The sequence below is a fragment of the Lissotriton vulgaris genome, chromosome 3_1 (genome assembly GCF_964263255.1).
Source record: "Lissotriton vulgaris chromosome 3_1, aLisVul1.2, whole genome shotgun sequence".
Classification (NCBI taxonomy): Eukaryota; Metazoa; Chordata; class Amphibia; order Caudata; family Salamandridae; genus Lissotriton; species Lissotriton vulgaris.
Window position 1 is genome coordinate 1817241301 of NC_141689.1, and position 20852 is coordinate 1817262152.

Consider the following 20852-nt stretch of genomic DNA (forward strand, 5'->3'; position numbering starts at 1 on the left):
AAATGTCTGGACATATTTTCAAATACATTTAACCAGGCCTTCTCCAAAAAGACCTTTAGCATCTTCACTGTTTTCCTTCACACCCAACTCCCCAGGTTTTGGGTTTATACGCATTAGTATTGTTCTTTCTTTGCTCAGCCAAGAGACACAGATTTGCGTTCCCTAATAGGCATATCGCTCTTTGGCACCACCGTTCTAAAAGGTGTATATTGAAGTTAGTGCCTTTGAAATAGGCATCATCCACCAAATTGAACATTCTGGCTAGAGGGCAGAGAATATCTAATACTTGGTCCTGTCACTGTTTCAGAGATTTTTCCAGACCCTTCCTTGGATCTCTGCCCTTTTTGAAAACATTAGTTATCAACTCAGGATCAATATTAGGCATGGTTATAACCTTGTCATCAATCACTGGGCGTGAGCACTCCATTTGCATAATATTTCTTTCTTCCTTATATAAATGTTTCTTAATCCAGTGCTTAATATATTCTGCCACATGACCTAATAACCATTTCTTCCCTTTAGGGTGTCGAATCTCTTTGGGGTCAAAAAGCTTTTTACCAAGAGGATCAACTACAGACCTCTTTCCTTTTTCCTGTCCCTTGAATATATCATCCAACTCATCTTCCGAACCATCCTTATAATTTAAGTCTAAAATAGACTCATCTATATCATGGGGTTCGCCATTCTGATTTAAATTATTATCATTTGTAATGCTAGATGGCCCATCTTGTGTGTCACTCAGTACATCTAATCTCCTTGAGCCTTTTAGGACTCCTGTCTTTGGGCCACTGGAGACTACCTTCTGTTTTTTATGTGCTTTCTCTTTTTAAAACATTTTCCGCCTGCACCCCTATTAACATCTTCCTCTCCTTCAGCGATGGTAAAGTATTTTTCATCCTCCCTAGTCTTATGTGGACATTTAATACCTAAAACCTCCCTTATTGTCTCTTTTACCACCAATTGTACCTTCTTTGTAACTGTTTTCCTAATTAACTCCTCCTGGCTTAATTCTCTTCAAGCCAGCTCACTTATTTTATTTAATTCCTTCCAAAATATATACTTTAAAAAGATTTTTGTTTTGCACTGTATTCTTATTTTACTCAAAAATCACCAGCTCCCAACTGTCAAAATGCCTCGTCCGATCACCTCATAGAACGATCTCCTTAGAGAAACATTGCTAAGCACCCAGACGCCTCATGGCACACATGCACCCAAATACACTCCCTCGCCTTCTGAAACAGACGCTTCACGCTTGTTATGCATGTGTCTTCTGTAGAAGCCCAATTTCCCCTCGAAAAAGAAGTCAATGCTCACGTCATGTTCAAAACTAAAGGAACTCACAACTTGCGTCATGCGCAATGCACTGCCTGTCTAAAATGGTGAACGCATCGCCGTATGCCTTTTCAAGCATTCCCGAAATTAAAATATACCCCTCCTCAAGCCCATTTGGCCGAAACGGTAATTCTTGAAATCTTCTGAGAATTGAAGTGCAAAACAGTACACATATACACTATAGGTAAATTTGCTAACAGAACTTCTGGGATTCCGTTTTCTCAATTTTTTAAACTCTAAATACTATCTAAATCTGTACCCTACATTCTACCCGTAAAGTGGGTTTTGATAAGCATCTTTATACATAAACAACAACTTACACATATAAATGCATACAAAATAAACCCCTAGACATCTTAACTGTAAACTACCAGACACACAAAGAGGAAGAAGATGGTGGAAAGAGGGATACAAAGAGGACTTGAGTGTTCCATTTATTGTGATATAATACTAAAGTTTTGGTTCTGGAAATGTTTTAAGTGTTGCTGCTCAGAAGAAGTGAATAAACGTTTATGCATAATGCTAGCCTCCTGTCTTGCTATAAAATAGAAATGTTTAAAGCAGAGGTGGAGCCCTATGTCAATGTAATTAAACATACCCTTTCTAAATCAGAACCTTAGTGCTTTATTTCTCCTACAGATAGGTTCACTTGGCTTAAATCAGAAAAAGTAAGTCATATTTAATTGGAAGTTCCTCAGAGTAAGTGGATTGGCAAATGTGGGTGGTGATGTTACCTTCATAGTAAGAGTAGGTCCAGAACATACAGCAAAAATATTTTTTCAAATGTGGCTATGGATACAGTCAATGTGCAAGATGAAATAAAGAAATACACACCACACACCAGCAGTGGAACCAACAGCATATGTTTCACACACACGTGTGTGTGTGTACACATACTGTTGCTCAGGGTTTTAGATTATATTTATAGTTAACAAAGTACGATAAAGAACATGTGACTGTATGTGTTGTCCATTGAAATTTAGATTGCATTTGATTGGGCGAATAGAAAAGTGTTTGTTCGTCTTGAAATTCCAGGTAGCCTTTTATAAGACATAATGAGAATACGTGATAATAATTTTTCAAAAGTAAGACAGGATTCAAAGGGGAGACTAGGATAGTTTGTAGATTAAGAAGGCTTAACAAGGTAAAGCTGTGTATGGGTACCAACATTACTCTGCCTGTTTGCAAATGACATAATTAAACACTTTATCCTCATTGGTATTACCATTTGTAGATGATTCTGTACTCATTTATAGGATCCTGATGGGCTCACAGTGGCGTCTTGAAGATTATCGGGGCCCCAGACAAGACATATTTAGGTACCCTTGTTCGTTACAACTTTGAATTTATCATCCACTTTTTTATTGGTTGTAGCTCACATGATTCCAAACCAGTTTCACAAAAAACTGTTGAAATATGCCTTTCTGTGGTCCCCAGAAATCCTTAAATTGACACTGGGCAAACAGAGACAGAGGCAAAGGTAGCCAGAGAGAAGAATAGAGGTTCGGCTATAGAAATAGACAGAAGTGAGCTTCAGTGAGATAAAGTTTAATTTCCCAGTTTCTCCAATGGAAGGTGGGGCCCTGGGCAATTGCCCACTTTGCCCATGCCTTAAAACATCGGTGTGGGCTCACAAACATTGACAAATTGATCTAATACTTTTTTTAAAAAATGTGAGCTCAAGATAAACATGGTAAAATGCAGTTTGAGGCTTGCTAACCGCATACCAGCTTTAAATCCAGCATAACCCTTAGAGGTACCAAGCTTGAAAGAGTCACTGGTTTTCATTATTTAAATCTACCTGTAACCAGTAAAGGTAGTTGGGAGGGCAAAGTTTCCAGGGTGCTTTGATAGGAGATTTGGGAGCAGAATAATGTCCAAAGATCAGGTAGCCAATTCTGCCTTATATGGAAACATTTTTGTTTCAGGGGTGGGGGCTTTGGCTTATGCAAAACTCAGAACCAAGAAAACATATTTCTATAAGTACCTGTTAGGAACACACACAGTCCTTTTTTGAGAACCGAATCAAGACAGGAAAAACATCTTTCCAGCCAATATGTAAAAAAGTTGAAGAGAAAGCAAAAACTGGCAAAGTATCTTGGTTTTAATATGTACAGTGACTCTGATTCAGTATGGATCTTTCTGATCTATAGTTAAACATGGAGTTAGCCACAAGAGGCTTTATTAAAGAGCAGTACTAGAATTAAGTGCCAGAAAAAAACAAGCTGTGGAGAATCACAAAGGTGAGATGAATACCTCTTACTTTCCATCCAAGAGATAACTTGAGATTTAGTGTTTTCTGGATAGGATAGAATCTCAACAGGCTTAGGTGCTGTGTGTTATATTTTGTTTGGATATCCCCATTTTGTAATCATTCAAGCAAAGGTGGGTATATCCCACTTGGTGCATTGGTATGTGTAATCATTGTCCCAATGTAAATGATTTCATTAACTGATTAATCTTACTACATACTTGGAGTGATATTCTCTACTATGAGGTAGATAGCTATTTAATGTGTTCTTTCTGTATGCAAAATAACCTTGTACTCACCATTGATTTTCAAGTTCTCAAGTATTCCTTTATAACTTATGCTTTAAGCAATCTATTTTTACTAGTAACCACATAATCGTGCTGTGCAACAGCTTATTGTAAGACATCACTGTAAATTGAACATTTGGTTTAAATATTTGAAAGAACTGAATTTTAACCTTATGGTAGTGGATACTGATCGTCTACTTAGAAATTTGTGTAGACGTTTTATCTATTTTGATCCCTTCTTATTTATTTTGTTTTGTCTATTTTTGCTGATGTATTGTGGTATCTGTTATTATTCATAATATTGTTTGGCATTTCAACACCACATAATCTGCCATTACTGTGTAGCTGTGATAGACTAATTAACTGAAATAAACTTATTTGATTGATTAGAATAAGGAATAAAATGCAGTTTTGTCTTTGATCAAACTAGGGAGATGAAGGAATGAGAATCCAGCTTATTCTTATTGGATGGGCCTGCATGACCGTTTGCTTGGTATCATACACCACTGCTTTTTCTCATGGTGCAAGTCTTGCAGCCTGCAATGATATGCGGCCCAAACACATTCGAGCTCAGCCTCTGAACCCCAAGAAGAACTATGTCACTATCTACACCAATAGATCCTTCTACCTTCCAGGTGATAGAGTTCCTGGTAAGTAACATTAGCTTTTTGAGTTTATATTGACCGGATACGGGTAAAGAAGCCCCAACTGCTAATGTTCCAAGGGAAACTAAGTCAATCATTAACAATTGTTGAAAATGGGGTCTGAAGTTGGAAGTGGTTTGAACCCTGTCCAAGTAGGGATTTTCAAGGGAAACTAAGTCAATCATTAACAATTGTTGAAAATGGGGTCTGAAGTTGGAAGTGGTTTGAACCCTGTCCAAGTAGGGATTTTCACTCTAGTCAGTGTAAGTAAGTTACACCCTCAGAATATTCCATGCTCACCTCCTTCGTAGCATGGCAGGAGCAGCCTTATTCCCAGAGGAAATGTGTAAAGTAGTTGTACACACACACACAGTAATACACTGAAAACACCACAAAAGGACTCCACACCAGTATAGAAAAATAGCCAATATTTATCAGATTAAAACAAGACCATAATGACTACAATCCAACATACACAGCTCAAGATATGAATTTTCAAAGTTAAATAAAGTTATAGTTCTTAGAAATCAAAGGTTGCGCTTGACTAGGACAAAGTACCTTAAATGTGTTAAAAATCAAAGACGATGCATAGCGCAGGGGAGGTGAGGCGCCGGTAAAACTGTGATGTGTTGGTTACTTACTGCTATGAGATTGTTGGAATGGTGACGCATAGGGACAGTGTGTTGCGCAGAGGTGATGCATCGCTGAAGACAGGGATTAGTTGGTTCCTTAAGACAGTGCAGAGTCATCTGGGGATGATGCATGGTGCAGGGGAGGAACTTGTTACTTACTGCAGTGCAGTGTCGATGATGAAATCAGCACCCTGAAACGATAGGTAGGTGGTGCATTGAAAGTTAGGTCGTGCTGCATTGATTCCACAGTGGCGAAGCAGTTGCTGCATCAAAGTCAGAGCGGTGCTTTACTGGCTTCGGTGATGCGGTACTCGAGAGTCACGCAGCGGCGGATCTTCGGAAGCGCTGCAACAAAAAGTTGGGCCACAGTCATTGCATCAGAGAGGGGACCACGCTTTAGCATCAAGTTTTGCAGTGATGCGCCGATTCCGAATGATGCTTAGAGTCGATGCGTTGATTTTGCTTCTTGTTGCACCAGAGCTTACTTCCAAGGGGCTAGGAACTGGGTTTGGCACCACTTGGCAGAGCAGGGCTCTCAGCGGGGGAGGCCAGGTGCTGGCAGATTAAGTCTTTGATGGCCCTGAGTCTTTAAACAGTAGGCCAGCTCGACTCAGAAACTTGGAAAGCAGGATGTAGAAAGCAAAGTCCAGCCCTTTCACTCCCAGGGCAGGAGCAGCAAGCAGCAGGCCAGCACAGCAAAGCAAAGTGGCAGTCCCTCCTCACAGTAACACAGCTCTTCTTCCTGGCAGAATGTCCTCAGTGTAGAAGTGGTCTGAGTATATGGAGTCACAGGTCCAGTACTTACACCCAATTCAGCCTTTAAAGTATAAAAACTTCGAAGAAAGGTCTTTGTAGTGAACAAGACCTCACCGTTCCTTGCTCTGGCTCCAGACACACTACAGGGGATAGAGACTTCTTTGTGAGGAGACAGGTACAGCCATATTCAGGTGTCAGTGTCAAGCCCTCCCACAACTCTAGCTCAAGAGGGCCCATCAGCAGGGTGATGGGCCATCAGGATATGCAGGGTACACCTCTCAGGTTACTCTGTGTGACTGTCTAGAGTGAACCCACAAGAGCCCAACTGTTATCCAACCCAGATGTGTAGTCAGAGGCAGGCAGAGGCACAGAATGGTTAAAGTAAGAATATGCCAAAGTGGGTGCACTGGCCAGGTCGAAATGGCAGTTTAAACTGCACACACAGACACTGCAGTGGCAAGTCTGAGACATGTTGGCAGGGCTACTCATGTGGTTGGCACAATCAGTGCTGGAGGCCCACTAGTAGCATTTGTCTTACAGGCCCTGGGCACACCTGCTGCACTGTACTAGGGACGTACTAGTAAATCAAATAGGCCAATCATGGAAAAACCAAATACAATTAGATTTTAGATAGGGATCAGAAAAACTTGCATTTTAGCAACAAGTCAGCAGTGGTAAAGTCCCCCGAGTTCTAGAGCCAGCTAAAAAGAAATCCAGCACACAGTCAAAAACAGGAGGTCAGAGGCAAAATGACAAGGGAAACCACTCCAAAAGATGGCACATCTAACAGCAATGAATCTGCAATATCAGCACTGATGAAGTTAATAGATTTTCTATGCACAATAGATCAAACCCTACATTTATTGGCGAAAATTGCACCTTTTTTGCCGTCAGGTATCCACAAAAGCATCCCTAAGTGGTGTAAATGGTTTTACCACTGTGTAACTGTACACAACTAGTTTGAAACACTGTACAGTAGTGGACCTTTCACAGAGAGTGTGGAGTGGATGAGTGAAGGTGTGGTTTGTCTTGAGAATTTGTGAATGCCCATAAACCTGTGAGTGTGTTGGCATTAATAAACCTAATTCCAATCATTTCATGTGCCGGATGTGGTTGGAGATGTATACAAACAAATGGCTGTAGTAACTCCCTTGCCAGGGTATACAGTAGGATAGGACAGCCCCGAAACGTTATTTGGGTGTTGAGAAAGGGTTATCACCGTAGAAAAAATATCATGCCATATAGAAAGAAGAAACATATTGTACATTTGAACAGCGGACTGCATTTCACCAATGTGGAGCACTGGTACAATTTCATATTGAGAAAATACCAAGTGTCAAATTACAGTCCCAGTAGGACATTTTAGAAAGCTACAACTGGTGCAGCTTTCCAGATATACTACCAAGAATGTTTGTTAATTCCAAAAAGTACATGACTGTGTAGGAGTATATGTATGTGTGTAAATGTACAATGGGCCTTGAGTGTTTTCTTTAATCTAAGGTACAGTGTCATGTCAAGTGTAATGTCACAAGGTGGGTTAAGTCAGACATTGCTGCAGGTTTAGATTGTTGACTTGTTTCTGGAAAAGGGAAGGTGCCACATGTTTTTAGAGGAAACAACAAATGTGAATGTATTGCATACCGATGCTAGGCTTGCCAATGAATTAGGTCCAATAAATGACTACTTATATTTGAATGCACAGTAAGCAGCAGAATGGAAAAATGCAATACCCACACAAAACATACGGCAGGTGATGCTAGCCTCCTTTTACAGCACTATTGTGCAACAGTTACATTTCTGACTCTGACCATGCTTCCAAGATATTGTTATACTATAGCAGGGTTCGCTAAAGTTGGTTCTGGAGAGCCGGATCCCTGCCATAGTTTTAGCATATTGCCATTTAGGTAAATGTAGTTATCTTAAAAATCTGGCATTGACCCTGCCCTCCAGGACCGACTTTGGAGAACCCTGTAATACAGTATACAGGGGTCTCCAACATTTTCTGTAGTGAGAGCTACTTCTGATCAGGGGAAACCATTGTGAGTATGAGAAATTGGGTTGTTGGTTGACTGGAGTGTGAGCCCTGGTCAAGTAGCAACCATAATCCTTGTCAGGGTGAGGCACAAGTCAACCCTAAATTAACCTGTGCTCAACCCTCGGGTCAGTTGGCACAGGGCAGTCAGGCTTAACTTAGAGGCAATGTGTAAAGTATTTGTGCAACACTTCAAATAGTAATAAAGTGAAATAACCACAAAAAAGGATCCAAAACCAAGTTTGAAAAATAGTATTCTTTAATAAATAAAGCAAGACCAAAACAACAAGAATCCAATCAGTACAACAGGAGATATGTAATTCCAAAGATTTGAGTGAAAATGGTGCCAAAAAACACAAAGTGCCAACTGTGGATATCTGGTCGCACTGGACCAGAACAAAGTCACTAGTTCAGGTCGATTGTAACAGGAACCAAGTTAGTTCCGCTGAACAGAGTATCCTGAGTTGCGGAGTGTTGGAAGGATCTGCATCAGAGATGCGTTGTGCAGACGAAGCGTTGCGTTGCTTCAGAGATGTGGCAAGACTGCAATGCCAGTGCCTGCATCATTGTCCAGGATCCCGTTGATGGGTTTGAGATGCAAAGTCAGGCATTGATGATGTGACCTGCAGTCAGGGCGATGCGCCAGTTCCTGAGGAGGTGTGAGGTTGCGATGTAGAGTCAGGCATCATCGAGGTGCTGTCAAAGAGGCATGCAAGGGCCTGCGCCAAGGAGGTGTCGCTCAGCGGCTGTTCTGATGGGCTGTGATGCAGTGCAGTTCTTTGTGATGGGTCCAATCCATGCTGCACAGGCGATGTATAGGATAAGCTCGGGGTTGCGCTGCGCAGCAGAGGAGATGTGTCAGTTCCGCTGGATCCACAGAGGCTGGCAGAACACATTAAGCCCACTTTCAAATTTCCAGGACTTCCATTGGTCCAGATCTGGAGTGGCACCACTTAACAGGGTAGACTTACAACTGACAGAATACAGGTGCAGATGCAAGGTTGTTGGAAGCCTGTTATGCCCCTGAGGCTTCAGATCAGGACACCAGCCAACTAGCCGTTGGAGTCACTCTGCGGTCTGGGTTGAAGAGATGCAAGGCCAGTCCTTCTCACCCAGGCAAGAGGGCAGGAGCCCATCAGAGTGTCAGCAGTTGTGCCTTTGAAGTGGGGACACGCTTCTAGAGGCTTGCCTTTGCAGTGCACAGGTGCCCTGCCTTCTTGGCATTGGTTCCAGACTAACTACATGGGGTATGCAGTCCTTTGTGTGGAGACAGGACACAGCCTATTCCAGTGTAAGTGGGACTGGGCCCAGCTCCTCCCTCCCATCCTGCCAGTGGTAGGCCACCCAGTAACACCTAAGCTCCCCATTGGGTGTGGCAGTCTAGGAGGAATACACAAAGCCCAAATGTCACCAACCCAGAGATAGGCTGCAGGCACCAAATGGCTAAGGCAAAAAAATGCCAACTTTCTAACAGTGGCATTTTTAGAATTGTAACTTAAAATCTGACTTGACCATAAGTTAAGATTTTAAATTATGTTTCAAGAGACACCAACCATGAACTGGTTACCTATTCCCATTTGGAAATGACACTTACGAAATATAATAAGGTAACTCTAATATTATCCTATGGGAGAAGTAGGCCTTGTAGTAGCGAAAAATGAATTTAAGAGGTTTTCGCTACCAGGACATGTAAAACATGAGAGCACTTGTCCTACTTTTTAAATACATTGCTGCCTGCCCTCTGGACTGTCCAGGGCCGACCCTAGGAGTGACTTATATTCATTAATAAGGATGGCTTGGGCCTGGCAAAAGGTTTACACTGCCAGATCAAAATATCAGTTTAAAAATGCACTGAAACAGGCTGCAGTGGCAGGCCTGAGACATGTTCAAAGTGCTACTTAAATAGGTAGCACAATCAGTTCTGCAGGGTCACTAGCAGCATTTAATATACAGGATTTGGGCACAGGCAGTGTCACTTTTCCTAGGGAGATACAAGTAGATTAAATATACCAATTGGGTAGAAGTCAATCAAACATGTTTTAAGAAGAGAGCATTTTAGCACTGGTTAGCAGTGGCAAAGTGTGCAGAGTACTAAGGCCAGCAAAACAGTAGGTCTAAAGGCAAAAAGTTTAGGGGGAACCATGCAAAGGATGCCAGATCTAACAGTGAGCTACTGAAGGCTAAGCAACTTGTGCATTGCTACGAGACACCCCAATGCCCAGATTCATTGACTTTAAGCCTAATGTCCATAGAGCCAGATACTATGGTTTGAACAAAATGCTTTGAATAGGGGCACTATGACAGGGCTACCATGTGTGTCAGGGAAAGGGTGATTGGGGATGGATGAACATGTGTGCATTGAATGGGATATATGTGTATGAGTGACTAAGAGCCTGCGTCGTGAGTACTTGTGGCAAAGAAAATTAATTTTACCATATGTGGCACCATCACATGTCTAACACAAACATACAAAGCAAACACAAGGAGATGATGGATGGAGCGCTGAAACTTTTCAGACACTCACCCCCAGTCACAGATCCGAGTTGAATCCATCATCATTCTTTAGCTCACTTGGCCACCTCAGTTCAGACCCAGCTATATGCAAATCAGTCTTGACCCTGTGCCTCATGAGAACAGTCCAGCCCGAATTACCAATCCAGGTCTTCCCTGACCGGAAACAAGCATCCTGGGACCGGTTTCTGGGTAACACCCTTCATCAGCCAGGCAAGCTTGAATTCAGGGGCAAAGTGAGCAAGGGACTCAAGTTTGGGTATAGCCTGCCAACTTAGGTCACACAAAGCAAACACAAGGAGATGATGGCAAGCGCTGAAACTTTTCAGACACTCAGCCCCAGTCACAGATGTGAGTTGAATCCACCATCATTCTTTAGCCCACTTCACCACCTCAGTTCAGACCCAGCTATATGCAAATCAGTCTTGACCCTGTGCCTCATGGGAACAGTCCAACCTAAATAGCCAAGCTAGGTCTTCCCTGACCCGGAAAGAAGCATCCTGGGACCGGTTTCTGGGTAACACCCTTCATCAGCCAGGCTAGCTTGAATCCAGTGGCAAAGTGAGCAAGGGGCCCACGTCTGGGCATAACCTGCCAACTTAGGGCGAACAAAGCAAACACAAGGAGATGATGGACAGAGTACTGAAACTTTTCAGACACTCACCCCCAGCCACAGATCTGGGTTGAATCCATCATCATTCTTTTGCTCACTTTGCCACCTCAGTCCAGACCTAGCTATGTGCAATTCAGTCTTGACCCTGTGACTCATGGGAGCAGTCCAGCCCGAATTGCCACAAACATACAGCCATTTCTTTAAATGGAAGAAATCTAAAGTGAAGAAAAATGTTCTGCAAAAATGTTCATAGTATGGTACATTTGTCTGCACTTAAAATTTCTCCCACTTAAAATAGTGGCTGTATTTTTTAGCTAAAAATAAGGTACCATGTCTTCCAGCCACTAAGAGCAAAGTACACTTTGAAATGGAAGAAAATATTTAACTGTTTAACTTTATGTTTATATGGATCCCATAAAATTATTATTTAAATGTCTCAGATTTCCAAAACTCACATTTAAAAACAGCAGGCATTTTGCTGCCAGTGCCCTGTAAGCATGATACCATATTTATAACATCAAAATCCAGTCATTTGTTTAAATGGGAGGAATTTAAAGTGAAGATACATGCTTCATAAAACATTAAGACGTAATTGGCCTAATTGAAATTGACAGGTATCATTTATACAGGCAGCTATGGCATGTTCCTCTCCTGGAGGTTGTATGTCACAACATCAACAAAAAAAATGGTGAAACAAATACATTATTTTTGAAACACCAACTATAAATATATCAACTTTTTAAATATTCTATCTAAATCAGAAATATACCTAATTAAATATGAAGATGTAATTGGCTGAATCGAAACTGGAGAAAAACCTTAAAGGCAATAATATGAGTTTGGCAGTCCCGTGGTCCTCCGTATCAGCAATGGCAGTCCAAGCATGGTGAGCTCAGCAGTCCGACCGCTGTGTTACGAGTTAGGCAGATCAGTTAGAGAAGATCGCCGCTGGACTGCAGAGACCACTAGCAGACTGCTGGGTTCTTGATCGGGAAAGGGAGCCACCAGAGGGCAGTACAGGGGAGCTGCACAGCCGTGCGTATTACAAGTTGCCAGATCCATGAGTGGACAGCAGCAGACTGACTGCCTGCTACAAGGTGATGCAGGATTTGGGGTGCATACTCACCCCTTCTTCTTCCAGGCAGATCCCTTCACAGCAGGATCTTCACCCCGAGAATTACAATCCTGTGTGCGGCGATCTTCAGGTGAGTCCTTTTTGAGCGATATACCCATTGCCAGGACTGCACACATATGAGCTGAACCCCGTTAATGGATATATGATATTTTTCCACATATATCATGCATTTGTGTGCATCCAACACATCTGCAGTCAAAATGCACACACAGGCATCAATATATTTATGAAAAATACTCACCATCGCTACAAGATCCCCAGGGCCACACCACTGGCCCCTTGGTCACCTCATAATATGACGGTCGTTTAACCACCAGCGGCGTGGGCTGCTGGCTGGGGCGGATGCGTTCCTATGGCAGTCAGACCTCCAAACTCATAATAAGGCCCCAAGACATAGGGCCTTATTACAAGTACTCGTGTTGGCGGTCTGACGACCGCCACACTGCGGGTCCGCCCGCAGTATTCTGGGTGTGGCGGTTGGGCTGCCATGAGACCAGAATCTATAGAACAACAAACAAGGGCTTTGACTCATCCACAGTAAAGCAGAGTCCAATACTAGAGTAAACAAAAGAGGTGCAAATACTGTGACTGATTTCACAGACAACGAACAACTCAATTGGGAACCAGACTAACAATGAATCAATTGCTAGTCGGCTGTTGAAACAATCAAATATATTTATTTTGATATTTTGATATACCTTATTTTTTGTATAAACAAACAAACATTAGCAAAATACTTTTTGTATTTATATATATATATATAAAAAGACAGACAAGAGATGAAGGAAATAAATTACAAAGTAGGACAGGCAGTCCGTGCTGTGAACAAAAATCTTTCACACATCAGTCATTCCACATTCACACTCACATTCCTTCCATACCATAATGAACACTGTGCATGTGAAATAAGACAAACAAGGAGGTGAAAGAAGGTCAAACAAGCAGAGTCAAGAACAAATCAGAAAAACCACTTGACAAAGTTTGAAAAATACTCAATATCACAACAATTATATGACAAGCATAATATATACAATTCCTTCTGACCAAAAACCTAACAACAAAAGGTACACAAGGTCGACGCGTTTCGAATCGGACCCTTTGTCCGATTCTCATCAGGACCAGAAAATCTGAAAAAAGGAAAAGATTTCCTTTAGTATATTGCGCTTAATATAAAGAGTGTGAACAGCGACCATCAAAGCCAAACAAAGCCTCCTACCTGTGAGTGTTCAGTGTTAAGTCACGGACAGGTTGCTGTGGACAGAGAGTTAGCCTATAGTTAGTAATTTACAACGAGCCTGCAGTCGTCTAATGAGGTGAAAACTGGGGGGCATACGGTCACAAGAAAGTACCTGCATAAAGTGTTATGAAACATCGGATGCTTAATCCAAGTGGAGCTGCGTTGAGTCGGTGTCGTCAGGGAGCCATCACAAAAGGGCGCTTTCTGAGTGAAGGCTGTGAACGTGAAAACACAGGCACCATAAGCTGTTTACAGTGAGGGGAAGGTCTCACTGAGTGAACGCTCAAAGGTCATAATGTGGCGCTAAGTACCTGTGGAGTGCGAAGAGTAGATCGAAATCCGAGTCGGATAAGTTTGATTAGGGTGGCCGATCAGCAAATTACAGCCGCTGGCTGAAAAAGAAACCGGAAGAACGCGTTAGGTTCTTGGGCTCGGAAAATGGGAACAAACGTTGAACGGAGCGGCATAGCAGTGTTACCTTTAGTCAACTCCTCTCGCAGTGTAGACCGGGGCGTCTCTCAGTGTTCATGCACGCCGGTCTTCATGTTCTGTGTTCGAGCAGGAACAGTTAATGAAGACGCGCAAAACGCGAGGTTTCAGACTTGGTCACATGGTCTAGGGGAGAGTTATGGGAGTTGTAGTTTCAGTATGAAAAAAGGGAAAGTGGAATTGACCGCGATATATTTTAGAGGACTCGAGAAACTTCAGAGAGTTCATTTAACCCATTTAGGACCGTATTAAATTTTAAGATGAGGGTAGCTTCCCGTTGACACAGTTTTTCTTCAATGTCGCCGCCCCGTATGTCTAGATCCAACTTTGACAACACAGTCCATTTGATATCCTGTTCCGTATGTCCAGCAGCAGTCCAGTGGTTGACAAGTGGTGCATTCGCAACAGCTTTTCTCACTCTTGATTTATGTTGGCAGATGCGCTGCCTAATTTCCTGAGATGTTTTGCCAACATACAATTTTTAGCAGGGGCATAAAATTCCGTATACAACATTTCTAGATTTACAATTGGTGAACGTGAGGTGCCTCCAAAATATACCATTGTAGGAAAAGACATCGCCCTCAATCGTTTTGTCGCAACACACACAGGTGCCACATTTATGGTGCCCCCGTATGGGCTGTAAGCCGAGTACATTTCTTAGTGTGGGTGGTTCCTTTAAGGGGACTGCTGCACGGACTAGAAAGTTGGCAATGCTTTTTTCTTTTTTAAATGCAAACAGGGGTGGTTGGAGCAGGCTGTCTTCGAGGTGCCTCACTAAGTGCCAGTTCTGATTGATGGCTTTCTTAAGTTGATTTGCGTGTGGGCAAAATGTCGTTACACATACTGTTCTTTCGAGATTTTGCTTCTTCTTTTTCTCCAGCAGGGTCTCACGTGGGGTCCACCATGCTCTGCGCATGGCATTCTTGAGCAATTTTTTGGGGTACCCACGTTCCAGAAGACGTTCCAGCAGTTTTTGGGCGTGATCAAAATATTCGTCTTTTACTGAGCAATTACGCCTGATTCTTAAGAATTGGCCAAAAGGGAGATTTTGGTGAAGATTTCTCGGGTGATTACTGGTGTAATGTAGTGTTCGGTTTCGGTCAGTTGCTTTCCTGAATAGCGTTGTCGCCAATGTCCCTTCCAGTGCATAGACTTTGACATCAAGGAAGGTGATTTGGTGATTGTTGTAATTGATGGTAAATTTAATGTCCTGAGTGCGTCCGTTCAGCCATTCCAAGAAATGTTTAAGGTGTTCTTCTGTTCCATTCCAAATAAAGAATGCGTCATCAATATAACGCATGTAGTGACTGATGCATTCTTTGAATGGATTATTGTCCATAATGAATTTAGCCTCAAACAGGCCCATAAACAGAACAGCCAATTCTGGAGCAAAGGGGCAGCCCATGGCCACCCCTTTGATTTGGTAAAAGAAATCAGATCCAAACATGAAGAAGTTTTTTTTGAGTGCTAATTTGGCCAGAGAGATAATGAAGTCTGTAGGCACTCTCACTGGTTGTTCCCTTTTGTTTAGAAAATAACTCAAAGCCTCGAGTGCTTCTTCTTGGGGAATCTGAGTATATAGGGCGACAGCGTCCATTGTGACAAGCAGCTGGGTGGTTGGATCAAACGTAATGTTAGTAAGTCTGTTAATGAATGCCGTGGTGTCTTGTAGATGAGCTGGGATTAAGGCGGTGAATGTTTTTAAGAAAAAATCAATGTACTTAGACACTGGTTCCCACAGTGACTCGCAACCGGAAATGATGGGTCTACCGGGTGGGTTAGTTTCATTTTTATGAACTTTAGGGAGTGCATAAAAAAGTGGTATGCGTGGTCTTTTATTCTGAAGAAATGAGGCTTCCTTTGGTCCAAGAAATCCTTGTTCAAGTCCCAGTTGAATGATATTAGACAGTTGTCCTTGTAGTTCTGAGACCAGAATCTGTCAGGATCAAGGATCCCACTGGACTGGTGGTCTGCAACTGGCCTAAGTATACTGGTGGTGCCGGCACCATATTACAAGTTGCTTTTTCAACACTGTTTTCATGGCGGTGAGCCCGCCATGCAAAGGGTGGCGGGGAGGCAACTAAAGGGCCCTAACAGGGCCCCCTGCCAGATCTGGGCCTGGAAGGGGCACATGTTGTACCCTTCTGGAATTGCACCTGCGTTCCTGCACAGTGTGGAATGCATGCCACACAGTGCCAGATCATGCTGCAGGTGTTGTCACGGCGCTGGGCTGCATGTTAGGCTCTCCTATGAGCCTTAGAGCCCACCGCCGTGAGACCACCACAGCACCGCCCACCCGCCATGTAATCCCTTGGGCGGGCGCTAAACGGGCTTAGCAGATGTCCTGTCGGCGAGGTGGTTGGCGGGCCCACAGGAGGACCGACAATACTTGTAATAAGACCATTATTGTTTCATAGAAATACTTTTCTTCTCTTTAAAATTCTTCCATTGAAAAAAAAGACTGTATTTTTCAGTTATAAATATGGCATAGTGTCTACTGACCACTGGGAGCAAAAGGCATGTTGTTTGTAAATGCGACTCCCCCTGACGAAGTATGCTATCCGAAAAGCATTGGTGATATTGATCTGCTATTAACAGGGATTTTTAGAACTCAGATTCATGATATACCTGGATATGGTTTTCTATAAAACAATGTGGAAGATATAAATAATTGAAAAGGAATGATGAGCTATGAATAAAGAGGAGTTTTGGACATCAGCATACAATGGATTAAATTGTGTCATTTGATTCAGCTGTCAAGAAGCAGTGCATCTGTGGCACAATCTTGTGGTTGCACAAGTGGGTTTCTTCATTGAATTTAGAATCACAGTGCAAGCCATAAAGGAGGGGTTCACATTTTTTCTCTTTACCTTCTGAAACAATAGTTAAACACTACTGCCAAAAATCCTACCACAAGCTGTACAACAGATGCTTTCTATATCAGATTTCACGAGGCCTATAATCAGGAAATAAAGAGCTGAGAGACCTACACCTGCATCTCAAACATTCTCAGATATAGACATATAACCCACCATGGATAATAAATGTAAAATGTATTCTTTTATGACACACTCGATAAAGACAGAAGAATAATTATTTTTGCACAACTAAGAGCCTACATATATAGACACATTTGGCTGTTGCATGATACATTTTAAGTGATGCCCACCAACTTTTAGCAAAATATACACTATCTGCAGCCTGTCTGAAAATAATATAACTTTAGTTTTTGCCCTCCTCCATATAATGGGGAGCTGGGAGATGTCACATTTACCATCCTAAGGTTAGTCTCACAAACACTGGGGAAAGTGCATATCTTGGGAGGGTGCAGGGATGTTTGATGTCAGATTTCATTTTTAACTCTAGTCCAAACCATATTAAACAAAACAAAGTACTTATAACTGGAGGGGTGGAGGTCATATTTACTATTGAAATTCCAGTGTCAAAACATTGGTTACAATACATATATTTATTGGGGGCAGGGAGTGGGGGAGATTAACGATTCTAACTCCACTTCCACAAACATGTGAAATGTACAAATATGCTGAGGGGTGCAATTTACTAATGTAACTCCTGTCCTTCAAATACTAAGGAATGTAAAAATGTGTTGAGTGGGTGTGATTTACTGATCTAACTCCATTCTCACAAACAATTTGAAATATAAATTAATTTAGTCATAGAAATGCGTGTCTCATTTAATAAGCAAACTGTTAAACAAATATAGTAGAAAATACCAATAAGTTCAGAGGATTTACTTTTTTTCTCTCAACGACATTTTTTTTTAAAGTCCGCTTGAATACTTTAACTACATTAATGTACTATAAAGCATTGCATCTGTTCATAAATGTTATTAAGTATTCACAAATTATCTTTTATTGAAGATGTAAAAATATGAATTTGCTTATTAGGTATGTTTGTATCTGATATTTCTATCATGTAAGCATAGCCAAAAGGCAGCAGAGCACTGTGCATAGTCTAAGTCAAAGTCAAAAGATACTTTATTTCGGACTCACAAGACCATAAAAGCACATATAAAACATTTACAACATTACTTTTGGCTGCAGATGCAAGGCATCACTACGGTGTATCATTGCGACTCGTCGAACTGACTGGTCCGTGTGGGAAGCCACCAGCTGATTCTTCAGACAACCTACGCCTTCAAATATGTCTTATCCAATTGGTTGGTGTGCACCCGCAGTGCGAAGTGCACCAGCTGGAGATCTTCCACGGTCTGGCAGCTAAGGAGCATCTCAGTGCCTTCTTGGGTGACATATATGGTGACGTCAATTGTCTGGTCATCATGGGAGATGTGGTTTGTGAATCAGCCTTTCAGGGAAAATGGGTACATTTGTCCCTATGCATTGGCTTTGACTTTTGGTATGTTGAGTGGAGATATTGGATTCAGACTCTCCTAGCTCTCTTGCTTTATGATGTTGATTGAGTCCCATGTGTCAATGATTGCAGTAAGCCTGGTCAGCCACATCAGGATCCTGCATTTCAGTAAAGATTGGGTTGCTGTGTGGGCAAATCCTACTGGCAACACCATGTGGATAGCTTAATTCAGGTCATCATCATCCATGTCTATCAGGTCTTCTTGCTCTGCATCGCCAGGAGTGGCAGCAATGCTGTTCACTGTTTTCTGTTGTGTAATTTTGGAGCGCTAACTGGAACGGCATACCTTTTCAAAATGGTTTAGCTTCTTGCAAGAGGCATACATCTTGCTCCACACCGGGCACTCCAACTGGCCACAATTCATTCAAGGGCCTCACGGTGGGGGTCCGGGCTTCCCATTTGTGGGTGCTTAGATAGCTTTATGAAGTGCTGCTTTTATATGGGACGCTCAGGGCCTTGACCACTCATTGGCACTTCCCAGGGTGAGGATGTTGTTGAGTGGCATGCCTGGGACCTGCAGGATGTGCTTCCTTAGTTTGGGAGATTCACACTCCTGAATAATTTACGCTCATATTTCTTTGGGTTAGTTTGTAATCGTGCATGAGGTGGCCATTTTATTTAAATCTTGTCTAAAATGCATTGAGTGATTCTTTAGGCTTCCTGGTGGGCTTGCCGAAAATTGAATCATTTTTCTTCAGGGCATGTCATAGGTTCAAAGTAGCCATGGAGGGTTGCAACCGTTGTGGCGTACATGTGGGGAAGCCCTGCTTCTGTAAGGGTGTGTGTAACTTTGTATAAATATAGCCCATCTAGGTAGAGCAGTAGGGTTCTCTTTCGCTAATATGCCAGCCATGTAGCTATGAAGTACAGGTCCAGTCTTTACAGCCACAAATTCTATTTGGGGTACTGTATTGGAGGGAGGTCTCAAGATGACAAATGGCTGGATAGCAGGGATGTCAACCATGACTCCTGGTGACAGAGTGAGCTTCGGTGTGTCCGCCCCACCGGATGGCGTGGAGCGTATGAAGAGTTTGGCAGTGTTACTGTAATGCAGGCTGTGGAAGGGGAGACATGGGTCCGTAGACGGCATTCACCATGCAGGAAACCACCCTTTCTCCGCAGTATGCACTGTGGTCAGACCACCATACAGGGTGGAGCAATCTTTCTCAGGACAGAGTGGAGAGTGCTTGCACCCTCTTATGGACGCATGTGGTCCTCGTGGCCTCTCCTAGGGAGAACGGGTGTAATTCAGGTCTAGGAACATGCAGCCAATTCTAGTGTACGGACCGCCTGACAGGGAGCTGGCACGTCCTCCCAGCCAATACAGGGCACAGGGTTGGCTGGAGCTGTGAAGCACAGAGATGCAGGCTCCCTATGGTATCTCACGCTGCCATGAGGTTTGGGCAGTTGTACAGGGTGGTGACAGGGCCAGCGGGCTCGCTGAAGGTAAGCAGCCCTCATCGCAAGTGTAGTGTGGTGCGATGGGGGGACCTGTGCAGAGCTAGAATGCAGTAAGGCACACAGTACACAGATTTACAGTAGTCAATTGCTCCAGAACTAGGCGGGGCCCTTTTATAGACCGCCTAATGCAACATTTTGCACCCTCAACTGTCCCAAAACCCAGGTGTGGTCATCTAAACAACCCTGCTAAATGGCCCACCTTCTTCACTCTGAGAGTGGGTCGAACTCTAGCTGTAGACACAAAAGTCAGGGCGAATACTTGACATGTGAAGGGATAGCATAAAACAAGGTGGCTGGTGATGTAAACTCATTGACATCAGGGTGGGACTGGCCTTCAGGGCTATCGGGCAGTGTCTGATGGACCAATGACAGATCAGAGTGTGGGCTCGCTTTTTGACTGTTAGTGGGCCTGTTTTATGTCAGGTGGGCCGAATGTTACCATTGATTTAACTGATATTAAAACAAGCAGTGCCCACAGCAAGCTCAAATCCATGCAGTCTTCCATACCTTCCAAATCACGTGTCTTTATAAAAATTAAAAACTGCTCCAATTTGCAAACACTGGGCATTTTTTAAACTTTCTAATTAACTAGTGGGGAGGACTTATATTTTGGTGCCCGGACTTATTTTCAGTTCCTATCCGTCCCTGAATGACATAATCCCCTACTGTCACTTGGACTCCATATGATGGAATGTGATACCTCCCCACCACCTCTTCCTCTGCCATAGTAAATACTGTCATCCGTTGCCTGCCCTCTCGCTCTCTCTCTCTTTCTCCACGTGCTTAGTAGAGCCACTGAAGTGACTTTTGATCTTGGCATTTTGGCAAAACTTCCATAGATCACATGTTGTCCCAATACCTTCACCTGCACTTGTGTGTGCGAGTCCCAGCGGGTCTTAGCGGAGGTCAGTGAGTTGCTGTTGTGTGCACTCTTTTGTGTTCATTTCCACTCTGATAAGTTAATCATATTGGTTAATGGTATATATGTGTGTGCTGTATGCCCTCAGTGTGCAGCAATGCATGGCAGCATTGCAGTTGTGTGTCCTTGTTGCCTTTGCAAGCAGTCTTGCTGTTTGTGTT

At 42.8% G+C, this 20852-nt stretch overlaps 1 protein-coding gene across 2 annotated transcripts in view; it reads left to right on the forward strand.

Annotated features, from left to right (window-relative positions):
• REELD1 (reeler domain containing 1) overlaps window positions 1-20852 on the forward strand; it is a 189194-nt gene that overhangs the window by 69318 nt on the left and 99024 nt on the right. For both annotated transcript variants that reach the window (XM_086963292.1, XM_086963293.1), the window contains exon 2: window positions 4301-4520. In XM_086963292.1, the coding sequence (XP_086819418.1) occupies window positions 4313-4520 (208 nt within the window). In that variant the 5' untranslated portion in view covers window positions 4301-4312. The remainder of the gene's footprint in view (window positions 1-4300; window positions 4521-20852) is intronic.